Genomic DNA, 16,363 nt, shown 5'->3' with positions numbered 1-16,363 from the left:
GGTGCCTCAGACTCGTGCTAACACGGGAAATATGATGAGCCGATCGGTTGCATAAGAGCCTGGCTGCTGCATTGGAAGCCAACTTGCTCCGCTCTATTGGATCACTGTTAAAAAAAAACCTCCACAGAAAGGTAAACATATAAACCAGCTGCCCCCCCCCCCACCACCACCACCAGAAGTGTCCGTGGTGACCTGCAGCTGAACGGAGCTGCTGGAACAACACATGGTGCAGGATGCACACGTTCCCACGGCTATTTTGAAGCACTGTTTCCACACAGGAACACGGTTCTAACAGAGCGAGTGCGACGACGTCTGGCTGCTCCAACAACGTTGCTCAAGATATTGAATGCATCACTGAATGATTTATGAGGAATAAAATGAATTTTACCTATAGAAAATGATTGCGTCTGAAAGAGTGCGCTGCTGAAAACGGGGGTTTAAAGCTTCAGTGTGTGAAGAAACGTCTCTTTTTGTGAAGCCGTGCTGTTGATGCTCCCATGCAGCCAGACTTACTGAGCAGTATTGTCAGCACGAACAGAGATCTTCACCTCCTGATGTTTTTGAGTGAGGCTCGCCCTGATAACCAATCAGAGAATCTCAACCATTTCTGCTTGATTAGGACGTTTTTGCAGAGTGTAGCACGGTGGGAGGGCAGAGATCTTCTATACCGTCTGCTACGGGTGTAGAAGAGCATAGAGTGATGAGCACTTATCACGACAATAATCTTTATGTGGCAAATTTGCGAAGAACCTCTCAGAATGGACAGAAGTCCATACTTCAACATGTACTTTAAGTCCAAAAGTTCTGGGAGAAAGTGTTTTAAACTCCACACAACAAACCAAAAAGTCCAGTCTGCATTTGTTTTACATGTGCAGAAATCTAAAATGTTCAGGTCTGCTCTCCCCATTGTCAAGTTCTGCTTTGTTTTATTATTTTTCTTGTGGTGGGGGGGGGGTGGTGGTGGTGGTAATGCTTTAAAAATGCACTTGGCTTTAATGCATTCTTGACCTTTTCCCCTCCCTCAGCGTTCTTCTATCGCCCCAAACTGTTCACACCTATGAGGAAATTCCAGCCCTTGTATGCAAACATAACACCCACTTTCTACTGTTTTGACAGTGGAGACGCTCTTATCTAACCCCAGCAGACACACTCACACACTCCTTATGTAATTTGCAACAGTTAACATAAATGTGACCAGAAAAAAAAACATCAGAGAGAAAAAGGAAAAAGCAGCCGCTTCAGATTTCATTGCCTTCCTGTTTTAGCTGCAATGTCACCTGATCCGACTGCTCAAGGCGCCTCAGCATCTACTGACCAGATTGTGTTGAAGTGTGCAGTTGATACCGAATATAAAAATATATAAATCCTGGCATTATCCCAGTAGTGAACTTCTAACTTTCCCTCTATCGCCACCTTCAGGTCACTGTTGTCACTTACAAAAGTACAATAAATGTGAAAAGTGAAATTCACTCTGCACCTCAACACATCTCTGATTGTCACACTTCTGTTCCTGTCTAGTTGCGGTTCTCCTATTTCCTGCTTTTCTTTCATGTATAAATTAAAAAAAATTAAATAAATACTAATAATAATGAGTTTATGGACTGCTTTACAAATCAAAACCGCAAAAACAGGTCACGCATGAAAGCATCATGTAGCTACAGTGTTTCTCAGTTGCATTAAGTGAGTCAGACTAAAGGAAAACAAACCTTCTTGTCAACTGATGGATCTTTAATGTCCCCTACACAAACTTCTCCAATCAGTGGTCAGTGTGATGCTGATGAGAACCTGAGGCTCAATGGAAAAGAAACAATGGACTAAATGTCAAATTCAGAGTATTCTAAGTCGTCATTTGGATTTTCGGATATTTTCCACCCATTAGTTTCATACGTTTTTATTTATTTATTTATTGTTTTTCTGTATTTTTACTTTTAGTTTTTACGGTGTCCAGCTTTTCTGCGTTCGAGCAATGTGGAAAGACAAATGAAATGTGACGCAGCACATTTTGCAGATTTTTTTGTTTTCTCGTTGAAGAAATAAGTACAGCACAAATAATGTGTCATACTGAGCGTCTGAATTGGTCCAGTCTAGTCGTCCACTGTAGGCCCTGCACGTCAAAGACAGTTGGTGCAGAGAGCAGCAGAGTTGGTTCTCTTTATTAAAAATCACAAAAGGGGATGTTGGATTGTGGATAGATGCATTTTGTACATTTGCATTTACATATTGCATTTCAAACACAGGTAAAATCTTGCTTTTGTTGCATTTTTAATTTCGTTTATTTTTTGTTAGTGTGAGAGCAGTTTGCAAGCGAAATGTGTCATTTTGTTGTATAAGGATTAAGATGTAGCCTGCAACTAGCTCTATATTTTTAAGTCAAACCCAGCAGGAAACAGGCAGACAGGGGGCAGACATTTAAACTCCACATCTGTCGGTCACAGCAATCGGGGAGGAGGAAGCTGCTGGTGGCATTTAACCAGTCGACTGTTGAGAGCTGCATCGTTTCACAGTTTTCTCATTCTTGGGTTGTGCAATTTTTACATATCTATTGGGCTCCGTTGCCATTTTGTACCCAATTCTACTTATTTACTGATTTTCACGTACTTCTCCTATGAGTGGTGGTCTGTGCGTTTGTTGACTGTTCACCGCTGACTTCAGGTGCTGCTATTCTAACACAGTGACAATAGATCTTCCTGTTCATGTCTTTGTTCCTTTCACTAATTGTTCTTGTTCTTGCGCCTTTTTCTGCACCTGTTGAGGATTGTTTTCACCTGTTTTCTCAAGTGTTTCCTCTGGACCGGTTGGTTTTTCCTGTCGTTGACCTCGAGCTGCAGGCCTCTTTGAGCCTGTCTGCAGGAGCTCACAGTAATGTCACTGTCGCAGGAGTAAGTGCTGCGAGGGAGGAAAAGGCGGAGCTGGATTGTCTGAATGGAGCCCTGTGCTCTGAACACAAACACGGTTTTACTGTATGTTTAGGGAAAGAGGCGTCCTGCTTGTGTAAGTCGAGCTAACGAGTGGTCACATGTCAGCCATGTGGGCATCAGTGGGACACTGACTCCGCTCAGTTGATCTATAAATAGCGACTCTTCAGAAAGGATTAGCGAGTGAGACAAACAGGCTCTCACCTGGAGCGACACGAGGGGCCCCTGCATCCACGTTTGGCTGACCCCCGCAGAGAGGCCTCTGCTCACATCTGCCTGGAAACATAGCGCTGCCGCGAAGAAACGATAACAAGATGGGAATATACACAGCATGATGCTCATCTGAGGACATCAGGCGGAAGCAGCCCCGTCTCCTGAGCATTAGGGTTCTAAAACTGAACTTCAATCGCTAGTGTTTTTACGAGGAACCACACTGTCACAAATATGTCAACGGATATTTTCCGTGCACCATGTTGTGAGGCTTCCCCCCAGCGGGTCGGGGAGGACGAACAATGAGGAAAACAAAAAGTGTACAAGGGGCCCACTATAGCAGGGCATCTACCTCACAGCATGGTGCCAGTGTACAGCTCCATCATAGTTAAAAGACCGTACGAGGTCAAATAAACAGTTCCTAAATATCATCATACATGTTTATGTTGCTGTGTTTCCCTCTCAGCCAATCAGAGCCGTGATTCGACGACTCCCCCCCTGAGGCTCGGCAGCTCGTTAAGATCCACTTAGTGCTGACGTCACTAAGCTGTTTACTGCAGCAGGTGATTGGAGGGACGGAGTGACAACGGATTTGTTTACATCCATGTTGGACTAATGATACTGCAGACAGCATGATGACCACATGTTAGAAGGTCAATGATACTGATTTAATAATCCAAGTTTCTTCATAGTCTGGAGGTTTGTGGGTGATCCGAGCAGCCGGCATGGAAGGCAAGGTAACTGCTGTGTGATCAGGGCATGACAATATGAGGAACTGACCGGTGTTGTGAAGAAGCATCTGCTTCAGCTTCTCTGCTGAAATATACTTAAAGTAGCAGCATAACTCTTTTAGAATCATGCGAACCCCAAGTTTGCATTAAACACGAGGATGCACTTTAATGGTGGAGCTAATGTTAAAAACCTGCAATAAAACATCATTGTTTTATCATTTGCTGAGAATATGTTCATATTTGTCTGAATCTGCAAGTTGATCTGCAGTTGATAGCAGCAGCACTGTATAGTGTTGGTGGGTGGGGGTGTGGGGGGAGGGGGTGACAGCTTGGAAAACTGAGTAAAAAAAAAAGTGACACTGACATGTAAAAGCTCGTTTTAAGAAAAGATCATCTTCAAACATGGATAAGGACACAATGAACTAACTACACTTTGAAGGTGGCGAAGGTTTTCACTGCTCACCTGCCTGCACCAGGTCTTATTCTGTTACCCTGCTTCTTTATTTGATTATGTTCTTGTTATTAGAGTTGCTGTCTTTTGAATTATTGTCACTTTTGCTGTTTATTGTGTTTGCGCTTTCTAACTTATTTGCCTCTGCTACTACTGAGCAGCAGAACCAGGAGGAAATAAGTCCAGCTGACAAAACTCGAAGGTGCCTGTAGCAGATACGCGTATTAATGCTCTGATAACCTCTCTGATAATAATATCTGACAATTTTCCGAATAAAATTACTATAACAACAAGTCACAAGCACACGCGCACACACACATCTTTCTGTCGTCATGAAGACACATTGACACAATACGGGACACACAACAACGCGTCCAACATGGTGGACTTAAAGTGTCATGTGAAGTCACACGATCTCAGTAACTTTAGCTGCACAGACAACTATGTGTCACGCTCACCGATTTTTTTCGACCTCAGTCCAGTCAGCCCGTGTGTAACGAGTCACACTGAGCCGAGAAGCGGGTCTGCTCCAAAGTTGTGCTGCCACCTTTGCACCTCGAGTGAAGCAGTGAATAACAGTTTATTTGCTGTGAAAAAAGTCCTGGGAGGGTTTGTGGATAATGGCTCTCACTGTGGTTCGCTGGAGTCACAAAGTGAATTCGTTTGTTTCTTGAATTAATTTAGATCATGATGTGTTGCGTGTGTTGCAAGATCTTTTAGTTTGCTTCACTTTGTCTGTTCACAAGATTTCTTGATTCAGCAGGTCTGGCAGTAATCAGACGAGTGTGTCATCACAGTTGGACAGCTTTTCCCCGTAATAAAGGAAATCGTCATTTAAAAACTGCATTTTTTATTTACTCAGGTTAACTTTGTGCAATATTAACATTTGTTTGATGATCTGAAACATGTAATCTGTGATTTAAAAAAAAAATTAATCCGGAAGGGGACAGATACTTTTTAATAGATGCTTCCTCTCCTTCACATCCCATAACAACAACAAACGGTCCAAAAAACGTGTCCAACTGCAGCCTGGGATTTAAAATCATTAAAGGCCAACTTCACCAATTTTCAACTTACGGCTTTAATTTAAGATGTAAATATACCATAATGCTTTTAAACTTCCCTCTGACTTCATTATATTAAAATATTTCTCTGCTTCTAGCTGAAAAACTCCTCCAGATGACATCACCTAGAGGAGGATTTCATCATTAGGAGTTCAAATGATGTCATCTGGGGGAGCTCCAGGAAAGCAGGCGGACCGTGGTTACACACTTCATTGTGTGAGCAACAAAATGACATAATCTGAACTGAGGGCTCCTCCAAGTGATGTCATCTGGGGACGTAAACATATTTAGATACAGGGAAGTCAAAGGGAAGATTAATGGCATCTATGTACATTTACCACCCAAACTAGAACCAGAAGAAGCAAGTTACAAATCAGTGAAGGTTTTGTGCCAAAAGCTGAAAGGTTTTCCTGTTTGTCCCAGTGTCTGACTCAAAGAACACGCCCCTCTAAACGCCCCGTTTTCCTGGAGGATGTGTCGATATAACCTGATAACTGTCCAGTAAACCAGATCTACTGACGGGAACAAATAAAAATCTACATGCAATGGGAGCCAAGAAAAAGGGGACATAACAGAACAGTGCAGCAGATGTACTGCAGTACTTGGTGATACTTTAATACTGACATCAGAGAACCCAAACAAATGACAAAACCGATTTAGAACCAGATGTGTGCTTCATGCTTTGTGCATGAATACAGTACGTACAAAGTGTTATTCACCATTGTTGCGGTGCTTCATTGTGTTACATAATCATGGGACGGATCAAAAGTAGTTGTGCACCTTCTGACTGGCAAACCTTTCAATAGCTATGAGACGTCTTTGTTTCTTTTTCATCTTTGAGTGTAAAGTTGTGTTGCTAAATGCTTGTTTCGCTGTGGGAACAACAGGTGACACCCCAGCTGATGATGGCTGTGGGGACGGCAGTGATTGGCTCTCTCCAGTTTGGCTACAACACCGGCGTCATCAATGCTCCTCAGAGTGTGAGTACTTCGATGTTCTTTTATGGTTTTTTTAGCCCTCAGTAGTGTCTGCAGGCTTTCTCAGCAGCTGGTTACAATAGCAGCCTCCGGCAAAGCAGTGCAGCTTGAACGTTGCATGATAGACAAAATCCAACAGATAAGAAAAGGATTTTGCTAAGTGAAGGTGAAATGTCCCCCCACCCCTGATGAAGATTATACCCTCGGTGCAACACCTGCTGTGTTTTAAGTTATCAGCGCGATGCACCATGAACATTGGAGTTTGTTCAGCGGATTTGTCATCGTACTTTTAAATGATGCCAGAAAAATGCAAACTTTATTAAGCAGGTCGATCAAAACTTTATTTGAATAGCACCAAGTGTTTTACAGGTGATTGAAATTTGACAAAAAAAAGATTTAAAAAAAAAAGAGTGAAAACGGTAAAAATAATAACCAATAAACAAGACAATAAAAACAATGATGCATAAAACATAAAAATTAGAGAATAAAAGAAAGTACAAGATAAAATAGATTATATATAAATAAATGCAATAAAGGAACAGCACACATGAGATACTTTAATCAATAGTCAGACTAAAGAGGTGGGTCTAAAGTTCTGAGATCCTCAGACTGTTCCTGCTCCTTCTGGTGTTGTCCTCTGTATGTAGGGACATTTACACAAATGACCCAAGAATCGTCCCCAAAGGACAATTGTGTTTGTAGTTGTGGAGCAACACAGCGTACACAAGAGAAAGTACTTCATTCTGAAAACGAAATACTCCTCAGGCGAGGATTCACTGCCTCACAGTGGTGATGGTGCATGTCGGCAGGGGCGTCTGAGGAGCATCGGTGGTCTGAAGGGGGACAGACAGAAATGTGGGATGACAGGCAGCGGGTTAATGAGCAGTTTGCTGAGGGCATTATGACTTAAGGAGCTCAACGTTACCAGGAAAGTTCAACATGCTGTGCTCGCTGCTGCACTACTGCCTAAGCTCCTGTGGTATTGCAGTAATATGTGAAGGGCCGTGGACGGAGAAGTACTCAAATGTTGGACTTAAGTAAGAAGACGTGCACTCAAAATTCTACTAAGTCACAATATCATTAAATTTGTAGTTAAAGTATTGATACTTTAACTACATTTACTTTGAAGTAAACGTACTCATTCTGCAGTAAAATGTGCCAACTAGAGTTATGAGTTTTTTTTGTAACTCGTCACATGTTGGAAAAGTTGGAAATCATGAATTGAATTAATAACAATGTGCAGCGTTTTCTGAATGTGTGTGTTTATGAGCTGACGTTTGCCTCCACGATCTCAGGATTAGTTAACCTTAAAATAAGTCCTGCTAAAGGGATCGGCGATGATATGCTATATCACAATACTACGTTAAAGAATATACTATACTACTAAGCCAAGCTCCCCAAATTGGTACAGTACAGTAATACTTGCCGACAGAGCTTAATGCTTTTTTGTCTTTCAGATTATTGAGAACTTCTACAACGAGACGTGGTCTGAGAGGTTTTCAGAGCCCATCTCTCAGACCACCCTAACAGCCCTGTGGTCGCTCTCTGTGGCCATCTTCTCTGTTGGGGGGATGTTCGGCTCCTTCTCTGTCTGCATCTTGGCCAACCGCTTCGGCAGGTATGTGTCCTCCTACTGTCTGACCAACAGTGTTAATTACACCTGCCCCCGTGAAGCATCCTTACTCTTATCATCTCTAAAGGAGGAACTCCATGCTCGTGGCCAACGTGCTCGCCTTCGTCGCCGCTGCATTTATGGGCTTCTCCAAGCTGGCCACTTCCTTTGAGATGCTCATCATCGGGCGTTTTGTAGTAGGTCTCTACTCCGGACTCTCCACTGGCTTTGTGCCCATGTACATCGAGGAAATCTCCCCGACCTCTCACCGTGGAGCTCTGGGGACTCTGCATCAGCTTGGAGTTGTGCTCGGCATCCTCGTGGCACAGGTTGGATCCTCTGTCTGTAAATGTATCAAAAGAAAAAAAAAAAAAACGAAATATCACATGTACGTTGGTATTCAGACCCTTTACTCAGTACTTTGGTGAAGCACCTTTGGCAGCAATTACGGGCTTGAGTCTTTTTGGGTAGGATTCAGCAAGCTTTGCACACCTGGATTGGGGAATTTTCCCCCGGTCTTTAGAAATCCTCAAGTTTTGTCAGGTGGGATGGGGACAGTAGTACAGCCATTTTCAGGTCTCTCCAGAGATGTTCAATAGGATTGTAGTCAGGGCTCCAGGACATTCACAGAGTTGTCTCTAAGCCCCTCCCTGGTTGTGCTCTTAGGATTGTTGTGATGTTGGAAGGGGAACCTTCGGCCCAGTCTGAGGTCCTGATTGCTGAGGAACAGGGTTTCATTGAGGATATATCTGTACTGTCCCTCAGCCCTGACCAGTCTTCTAGTTCCTGCTGCTGAATAACACCCCCTCCACCATCCTTCACTGTAGGGATGGTACCGGGCAGGTGACGAGCAGTGTCTGGTTTCCTCCAAGCATGTTTAGATTTGAGGCAAAAAAAAAAAACAGAATCCTCTTCGTTGCAGTCTAACAGTCCTTCAGGGGCCAAAGACATAGTGAAAGAGAGACCGTGAGGGAGCCGGGGTTTGGGTGGTGGCACAGCACTTTCACACAGGATTTCAGGGTTTTAATCTACTGTAAAACAGCTGTTGTTGCAACATGTGCCAAGTGAAGTGTCATTAATGTAGTATGGATTTTTAAGGCAATTCTTTCCCAACCCTAACATCTTCATTTAGTGCCGATCTGTAAAACTTACTGTTTTACAGGAAGAGAGGGAAAAAACTATGTACAACAGTGAAGGAGCCCTTTGTGCAGAAGGTCTCATTTCACATCAATGAACACATTCTATAATATATTATTGCATTCTAATAATTGAAGTGTTCATCACTTTAATGTTTGATGATCCCATGTTTAGAATCTGATCACTACAATTATTATAATCATTTTATATTTTATTCTAATTATAATATGAACTGCTTTCTGTAGTGCTGGGTAGTTTGTACATTTCTCGTCTGTAATCAATAAAGTAATTATCCTGATTTTTGTATATTTAATTTAAATTGAAGTCCAGAGGTGCATTTCAAAGCAGAATTAAAAGAAAAACAAAACAACAAAAAAAATAAATACCAGAGACAGTAAAAATCCAAACAGGTGAGAAAAGGGCAGGAGAAGAATGAACAGTTTCTGGCTTGGAACAAAGATAAGGTGTAAATCCTGAGCAGCATATTCTGTGTGTTGTGTAGATCTTTGGAATTGAATCCATCATGGGCAACGCCTCCCTGTGGCCCCTTCTGTTGGGTTTCACTCTGCTGCCAGCAGCTCTACAGTGTATCGTGCTGCCTCTGTGTCCCGAGAGCCCACGATACCTCCTCATCAACTGCAACGAGGAAAGCAAAGCCCGCAGCAGTGAGACACACACACACACACACACACACACACACGTGCAAACAGTAGAAGAGTAGAAGCAGTCATGAAGTTCACTGATGTTCATCTTTTGATCACAAGCAGCTTCGTTACCTCTCGTGAATTTAACTGCTGCCTTCCAGACCTGATAAAGCTGCGGGGCACCGATGACGTCAGCGAGGACATGCAGGAGATGAAGGAGGAGAGCCAGCAGATGATGAGGGAGAAGAAGGTGACCATCCCTGAGCTGTTCCGCTCCCCCGTCTACCGCCAGCCCATCCTGGTTGCCATCATGCTGCAGCTCTCGCAGCAGCTGTCTGGAATCAACGCTGTGAGTCAAAGACCAACCACTGTGTCCTGTTCAGGATCAGCTGGATGAGATACTATATGTCGCCAGGTGCCATCTAACCAAGGATCTGTGCTTTATAGTTTCAAAGTGGCAGATTTCTTTTACTCTGTCTAACCCGGGGCTAAGACTTCACTGCCCTGTCTCCTGTTATGGACAGGGAGACGTCTGCCACCAGAACCAGTTGGTTTATCCTCCTTTTTCGTCCTCTTTAGGTGTTTTACTATTCGACTGGGATCTTCGAGCGAGCAGGCGTGTCCCAGCCCGTCTATGCAACAATCGGTGCCGGAGTGGTCAACACCGCTTTCACTGTGGTCTCTGTAAGTCAGTGGTGCTCAGGGACCCCCTGCCCCGCTCGGTTTCCAACTAATCCCTTCCCAACTAGTGCCCCAGTCCCCCACCGGATCAGGGGTGTTCCGTCAATCAGAAGTTGGAAGATACTAATTCGTTTTGTGGTCATTAAAGAATCCCTGTGTGTTCAGCAGCAGGATATCGGTAAGACGGTTTCTCTCCCTCTGTGCAGTTGTTTGTGGTGGAGCGTGTGGGCAGGAGACCTCTTCATCTCATTGGTTTGATGGGAATGGCTGTTTCGTCCATTTTTCTGACTACTGCCATGGCGCTGTTGGTAAGTGGTTGACAATTACTTAATCCATTAAGCTGCAGAAATATGAGAGCACCTCTGACACGCTGTGTTCCTCAGGACCAGTTCAGCTGGATGTCTTACGTCAGCATAGCCGCCATCTTTGGCTACGTGGCCTTTTTTGAAATTGGCCCCGGTCCCATCCCCTGGTTCATCGTGGCTGAGCTCTTCAGCCAGGGGCCCCGGCCTGCTGCCATTGCAGTTGCTGGTTTCTGCAACTGGTCTGCCAACTTCCTAGTGGGAATGTGCTTCCAGTATGTTGAGGTCAGTCTGTTTTTAAAATTAGTCAATTACTGAGATGTTATTGTTATAATTTCAAATGCTGTGCTGTGCAAACTGTACAGTATCTTGTGGCCATGATTTCTGCTTTGGTTACAGCAACTCTGTGGTCCCTACGTCTTTATTATCTTTGCCGTCCTGCTGCTCGGCTTCTTCGTCTTCACCTACTTCAAGGTGCCGGAGACCAATGGCCGCACCTTTGACGAGATCGCAGCGGACTTCCGCCTGTCAGCTGGTCAGGGAGCTGACAAGTACTCGGCTCCTGAAGAGTTCAGCACGCTCAGGGGGGACGACCCCGACCTTTGAAAGCTGCACCCACGGGTGCACTGCTGCAACACTAAGCCCATACTAATGTTAGGGGCAGTATTAGCTACAGACGGAGATGACTGGCTGATGCCACCACCGTTAGTCACTATAGTCTGAGTCCGAAGCTCAGAAAGTCTGTTTTTAGCGTGTTGTTGCTCAAAAATCAGGTTTTGGTTTAGACTGTACAGTTGACGGCAACATTTTGCTTCCCTTTAGTTGAAAGGGCAAAAAGAGTGAAACATGTGAAATAAAAATTTTTTAAAAATTTTTCATTAACCTAATGTTTGATCCACATTCAGCTTCTGCATCATCAGAAGTAATCAAATGGTCAAGAAGTGTATAAAAAGATCGTTGTATCACTGCTAAAGTTTACACTGCCCCTTATGAAATGTTCAATAACAATTTGCGTTTTCTCTGTTTATATTCTCCTCCAACCTCTTTGGCTTCCATCTGAGCAGCGTTCGCATCATTTCAGGTGTAATTTTAACTCATTTTTCATGCCATGATTGTTCCAAGTCTACCAGATCTATCCACAGGATTTCAAGGATACACTGCCTCTTCATTTTTAGGGTTTTGATAGATGGCAGGAGGCTTTGCGTTAAACTCTTTTAATATTAGTCTTCATTCATTTTTCTTTCCAATTTATGCCAAGGTCCAGTGCCTGATGCAGACGTAAAGCCCCGAAACATCAGGGAGATGTGGACTTTTTTCCAGTTGCCTCTAAGGACATTGTCAAGTCCCACAAGTCATTTTTCTTTGTTTTCCCCATATTGGAATAGTCTAAATTTGTCCACATTGCATCTGTTTCTGGATTATTCTCGTCCCTATTTGTACTGTTATTACTAAACGCTTTAAAATATTTTTATGTCCCTCTCCAGATTTATGAAGGTTGACCAGGTTCATTTTCAAATTATTTGAAAGCTGAATTCCTGATCCATTTGTTTTTGTTGCTCTGCACCTGCAGATCTTCTGATATGAAAGTTTAAGGAACGACACACATAGCAAAGATAACTGAGGGTTTATCGAGGGGGATGCAAACTTTTGCACTGATATAATAATTATTATTTTACTATAACTTTCTTTTTATACACCCCTTGACCATCTTGCTGCTTCTGACGATGAGGGAACATTTGCACAAGCTGAATTTGCATGGAAAACCTTCTTTTTTTGCCATTTCAACAGAAGCAGGTGTAACTGTAAATACTGCAACTATAATTACTGTGTTTGGAGCAATTTTATGTACAAATATTTTACTCTAATTGAAAATATGCAATACATGATTTTAACTCTCTTATTTTGGAATATAGTGGCAGGCACCACTTTCATATGTGGTGTTTAAACATTAGCCGTTAGCTTAGCACAAACATTTTTTCATTCATTTTCATAATTGTAAAATATATCTAAGCTCCACCATTTTTTGGTCTTTTTTTTAGCTAAACAAATGTTAAGCACTTCTTACATGTTACAATTTATTTATTTTACTTTGTCTTTTTTATTGTTATTATTATTGTTTTAAACTATATTGTAGCCAATTCATTACAGTATAATTTCTGAATGTACTTCATGTGCATTTCTACATTTAGTGTCTTTACATTCCATTCATAGGAATTTATATATAGACCACAGTTTTATAATAAAAACTCAAACTGCAATGATTAAGTTTCGGGTAGGGACAGGGTTCATCCTCTGAGCTGTATTCAGAATGTTTGCTGTCGTAATGATCAGAGGTTTCATACATTTATAGACAGAATTTAAGAACAGCTGCTAAATCCTGGATACAGGAGGATTTAGTTTTTTACACACTGATTGAACTGAGATGTGATCTGAAAACAGACAGTTGTTAAATCCTGTGATTTAGTAAAATAATTGATATAATAAACCCAAAGGTCATGGAAAATGTTCTAATATATTAATACAAACAGACAGATGTTTCGAGAATATTGTCATCATCTGAATAAAAGTTATATTCCAAAATAGTTTTTACATTTTTTTATTTTTAATAAAACAGCAATAACACAGTATATTTAATTCTTTAAACTGTTTCCCTAAAGTTATTGGAAGAAAGTTTTCTTTCATAAAAATAATAACAGAAAGAAAAACGGAATAACAATTATACATTTGTTCTTACTTAAATGAAAATAGTTCCTTCTAGCAGTGTTATAGTGTCTGAATCTGTATGTTTTTAGAACAGTAACGCAGTATATGTACTTGATGCTTTCAAGTGTTTTCCCCTAAATGTTATTGGAACAATATTTTGTTTCATAAAAATAATAAAGAAAAAACAATAGTGAACAAGAATTACACATTTTTAACATGTTTACATTTTACATGATTTATACAGTGCAGTTTTATGAAGAAAAATTACAATATGTAATAGTCTGACAGTAAAGTAAGTTTACTTAAGTCATACTGACTTTTTTCCTAAATAAGAATTAGACTTTAGTTCTATTAATTTTTTTTACCTACGTATATGAAATGCCCCATACACTAATTTGAAGAAAAATTGGAAACACAAAATAGTCCTTTTTATGTTTTTTACAACGCTTGTGTCTGAATTTCAACGTTTTATCCGTTTGTTTTCAGAACAATAACACAGTAAATTTGGTTCTTTAAAGTTTTTTCCCTAAATGTTATTAGAAACAAGTTTACTTTAATAATAATAATAATAATAATAATAATAATAAAAGAAAAAACAATAGTGAAAAGGAATTATACATGTTTAAATAAAAATAATAATAAGAAAAAACTAACTAATTTTAAATGTTACACTGACAGTAGAGTAAACAGTCATATCAATGTTTTTTCCTGTAAAATTAAGCTAATTTGAGCAAATTTGCAACGTGACCACAAAAGAAGCAAACTGAGCAGGAGAAAGAGTGTTTTTCAGCGTGTGCGCTCTGATGGTGGGCGGCGTTTTCCATGATGTGGTGGGCGGCTGCGTCCTGACACACTGCGGGAGAAACACTAGAGGGAGCTGACACAGCACAGCTCGGCACAGACATGTGGGTATATCTTCAAACAGAGGACACGTACGGGTACGAGAACGTGCACAAAGTGCCGTACTACACGTGAAGTACTACCTGCATGGACTTGAAGCTGTTGAGAGCATGAACATTCAAGTCTTGTGCACATTTGTTGCACATGTGCCTCAGAACGAAGTGGTGATAAAAAAAGGTGACAAAGGTGAAAAAAAATAAAGCACTGGCACAAGGCCTTTCCACCTCTGGGTGATCAGAATCGCTTTGGTTCTGTTCTGAGTTCCAGTGTAGGTCGCTCCAGAGAGAACACACAGATTCTGTGTCCTCTGGTTGTTTTCTAGAGTTTCCTGAGACACCGTAAATATCAAACATCAGAACCAAAGTTGTCATGTGCGTTTGCCACTGGCCGGGTGTAATCACCAGCTCTGACTCCTGCCCATGTGTAATAACCCATGTCAGTTCATTTAGCTCAGCTTTGCACGTACAAACAGTGATGAACAGTAAAAAAGACATAAGCAGCGTTTTGATTCCTGCATGTGTAGGAAGGAGCACAGGTGTTGTTTCAGTGGACGCTTACTATCACACCGGAGTTAAAAATATAAAGATTGAGTTTTTGTGATAAAACTTGGACCAGATAGTCTCATTCCCCTCAGGTTGAACTCTAATAACTTTACTGATCCTTTTGTATCTGGTATCAGCATTCAACATTTTCATGTTTATGATCGAACGCCTGCAAAAGATTCACATCACACAGTCTTACAGTTAAGCTGCTTTTTAGCTGGTGATGTCTTTTGCAAAAAAAAAGAAAAAAGGGACATTTTCCATTAGGTGTGATCTTCTTCTATGGTCTTTGATGCATCAATTCTTCTGAACACGGTGGGACATTTGCATGTGAGTTTCTCAGATATCTGCAAGAAAATAGGTCCAGAAATAGACCCATAATCAAAAAGGAGGCGATAAATAAAAAAAACAAAAAAAAAACAGCATGACGTCCTTTGTGGACGTTTTATGCTTATTACACTCTGGACGTCCTGTATCGGAATGTTGGGAGAACGTTTGCTTCTCTGGGCCTGTAATCTGTCTGACTCACCTGGGAAAGATAACACACAAACCAAACCTAATATTGACAGCGCACACTGAACTGGTCCAGTCTAGATGCTCACTGTAGGTCCTGCATGTCAACAGCAGCTCAGGGGCACAAGTATCCAAGAAAGACATACGTTTATCTACTCCATGCCTTTATTATTTTTAGGAATATTTTTACATTTCAAAACTATCAAAACAGTCCAAGTATTCATCATGAGCTGCAGCGTAAAATCGGCCTCGCACGTGACAATGAGCTGCGTGCGCTCAGCGTGTTGGAACCTGAGAGCCGTGAACTCAATGTCCCGGGACGAGACTTATGTAATGTAAACATAAGAGTTTTAGTGTGGAAAAAGGCATTTGAACCAAACAAAGCTGCGGCCGCCGCAAAACAACATGTGTTTGCGTAACAAAGATATTTGAGGTGTAATGGGGCGTAAAGACCAGTTCATACAGTAATATTACATAATCTTCAGGAAAAACGGCAGCAGCTGTATCCAGATATGCACAGAGCGTTAGCAGCTGTGCCGCTGGTGTGGTTTACAGTTGCAGACGAGCTGAAACTGGGTCAGAGGTCACGGCTGAGAAGGGAACTGCGGCTGCTCACAATGAGGCTTCGCTCTGTATGTTCAGAGTGGAACTTGTTATTTTACAGCACTGCAACACTTGTACCTCAGTGTGTGTGTGTGTGTGTGTGTCCAAAACACACGTCTGACCATCACAGCCCACAGCACGAAGGTGCTGGACACAGTCCACTTATCTGACATGACGACAGATGTGGTTGTAGTTTCTCTGTGTAATGACAAATTCTGGCTTATCATCGACCTTGAGCGCAGTAAATAAATACTAGTTTTAAGCACGAGTCACTGAGAAACAGTGGACGCTGCCAACATCTGCACGTAGAACAAGTTCGGCTGATGAAATATCGCACAGGGAGAAGTAATGCTGAGGAACACGATCCCTGATTGCACA

General features: G+C 41.8%; 1 protein-coding gene across 1 annotated transcript; it reads left to right on the top strand.

Moving 5' to 3' along the window:
* The first annotated feature begins 10 nt into the window (after window positions 1-10).
* On the top strand, window positions 11-14,585 carry LOC137140226 (solute carrier family 2, facilitated glucose transporter member 1-like). The gene is made up of 10 exons (XM_067528448.1): window positions 11-3,862; window positions 6,259-6,351; window positions 7,806-7,966; window positions 8,049-8,289; window positions 9,600-9,762; window positions 9,903-10,090; window positions 10,321-10,425; window positions 10,629-10,730; window positions 10,806-11,009; window positions 11,124-14,585. Exons 1-10 carry the CDS (start codon window positions 3,851-3,853, stop codon window positions 11,328-11,330), a joined length of 1,476 nt encoding a protein of 491 aa, XP_067384549.1. The 5' UTR covers window positions 11-3,850; the 3' UTR covers window positions 11,331-14,585.
* Window positions 14,586-16,363: the final 1,778 nt, after the last annotated feature.

This window comes from Channa argus, chromosome 13 (assembly GCF_033026475.1).
Source record: "Channa argus isolate prfri chromosome 13, Channa argus male v1.0, whole genome shotgun sequence".
In the NCBI taxonomy this organism is placed as follows: domain Eukaryota; kingdom Metazoa; phylum Chordata; class Actinopteri; order Anabantiformes; family Channidae; genus Channa; species Channa argus.
This window is presented reverse-complemented; position numbering and strand designations above follow the sequence as displayed.

Coding starts and splice junctions, on each gene's coding strand:
- LOC137140226 (XM_067528448.1), top strand. Junction 6,352..7,805: donor TCATCAATGCTCCTCAGAGT/GTGAGTACTTCG, acceptor TTTGTCTTTCAG/ATTATTGAGAACTTCTACAA. Junction 10,731..10,805: donor CTACTGCCATGGCGCTGTTG/GTAAGTGGTTGA, acceptor TGTGTTCCTCAG/GACCAGTTCAGCTGGATGTC.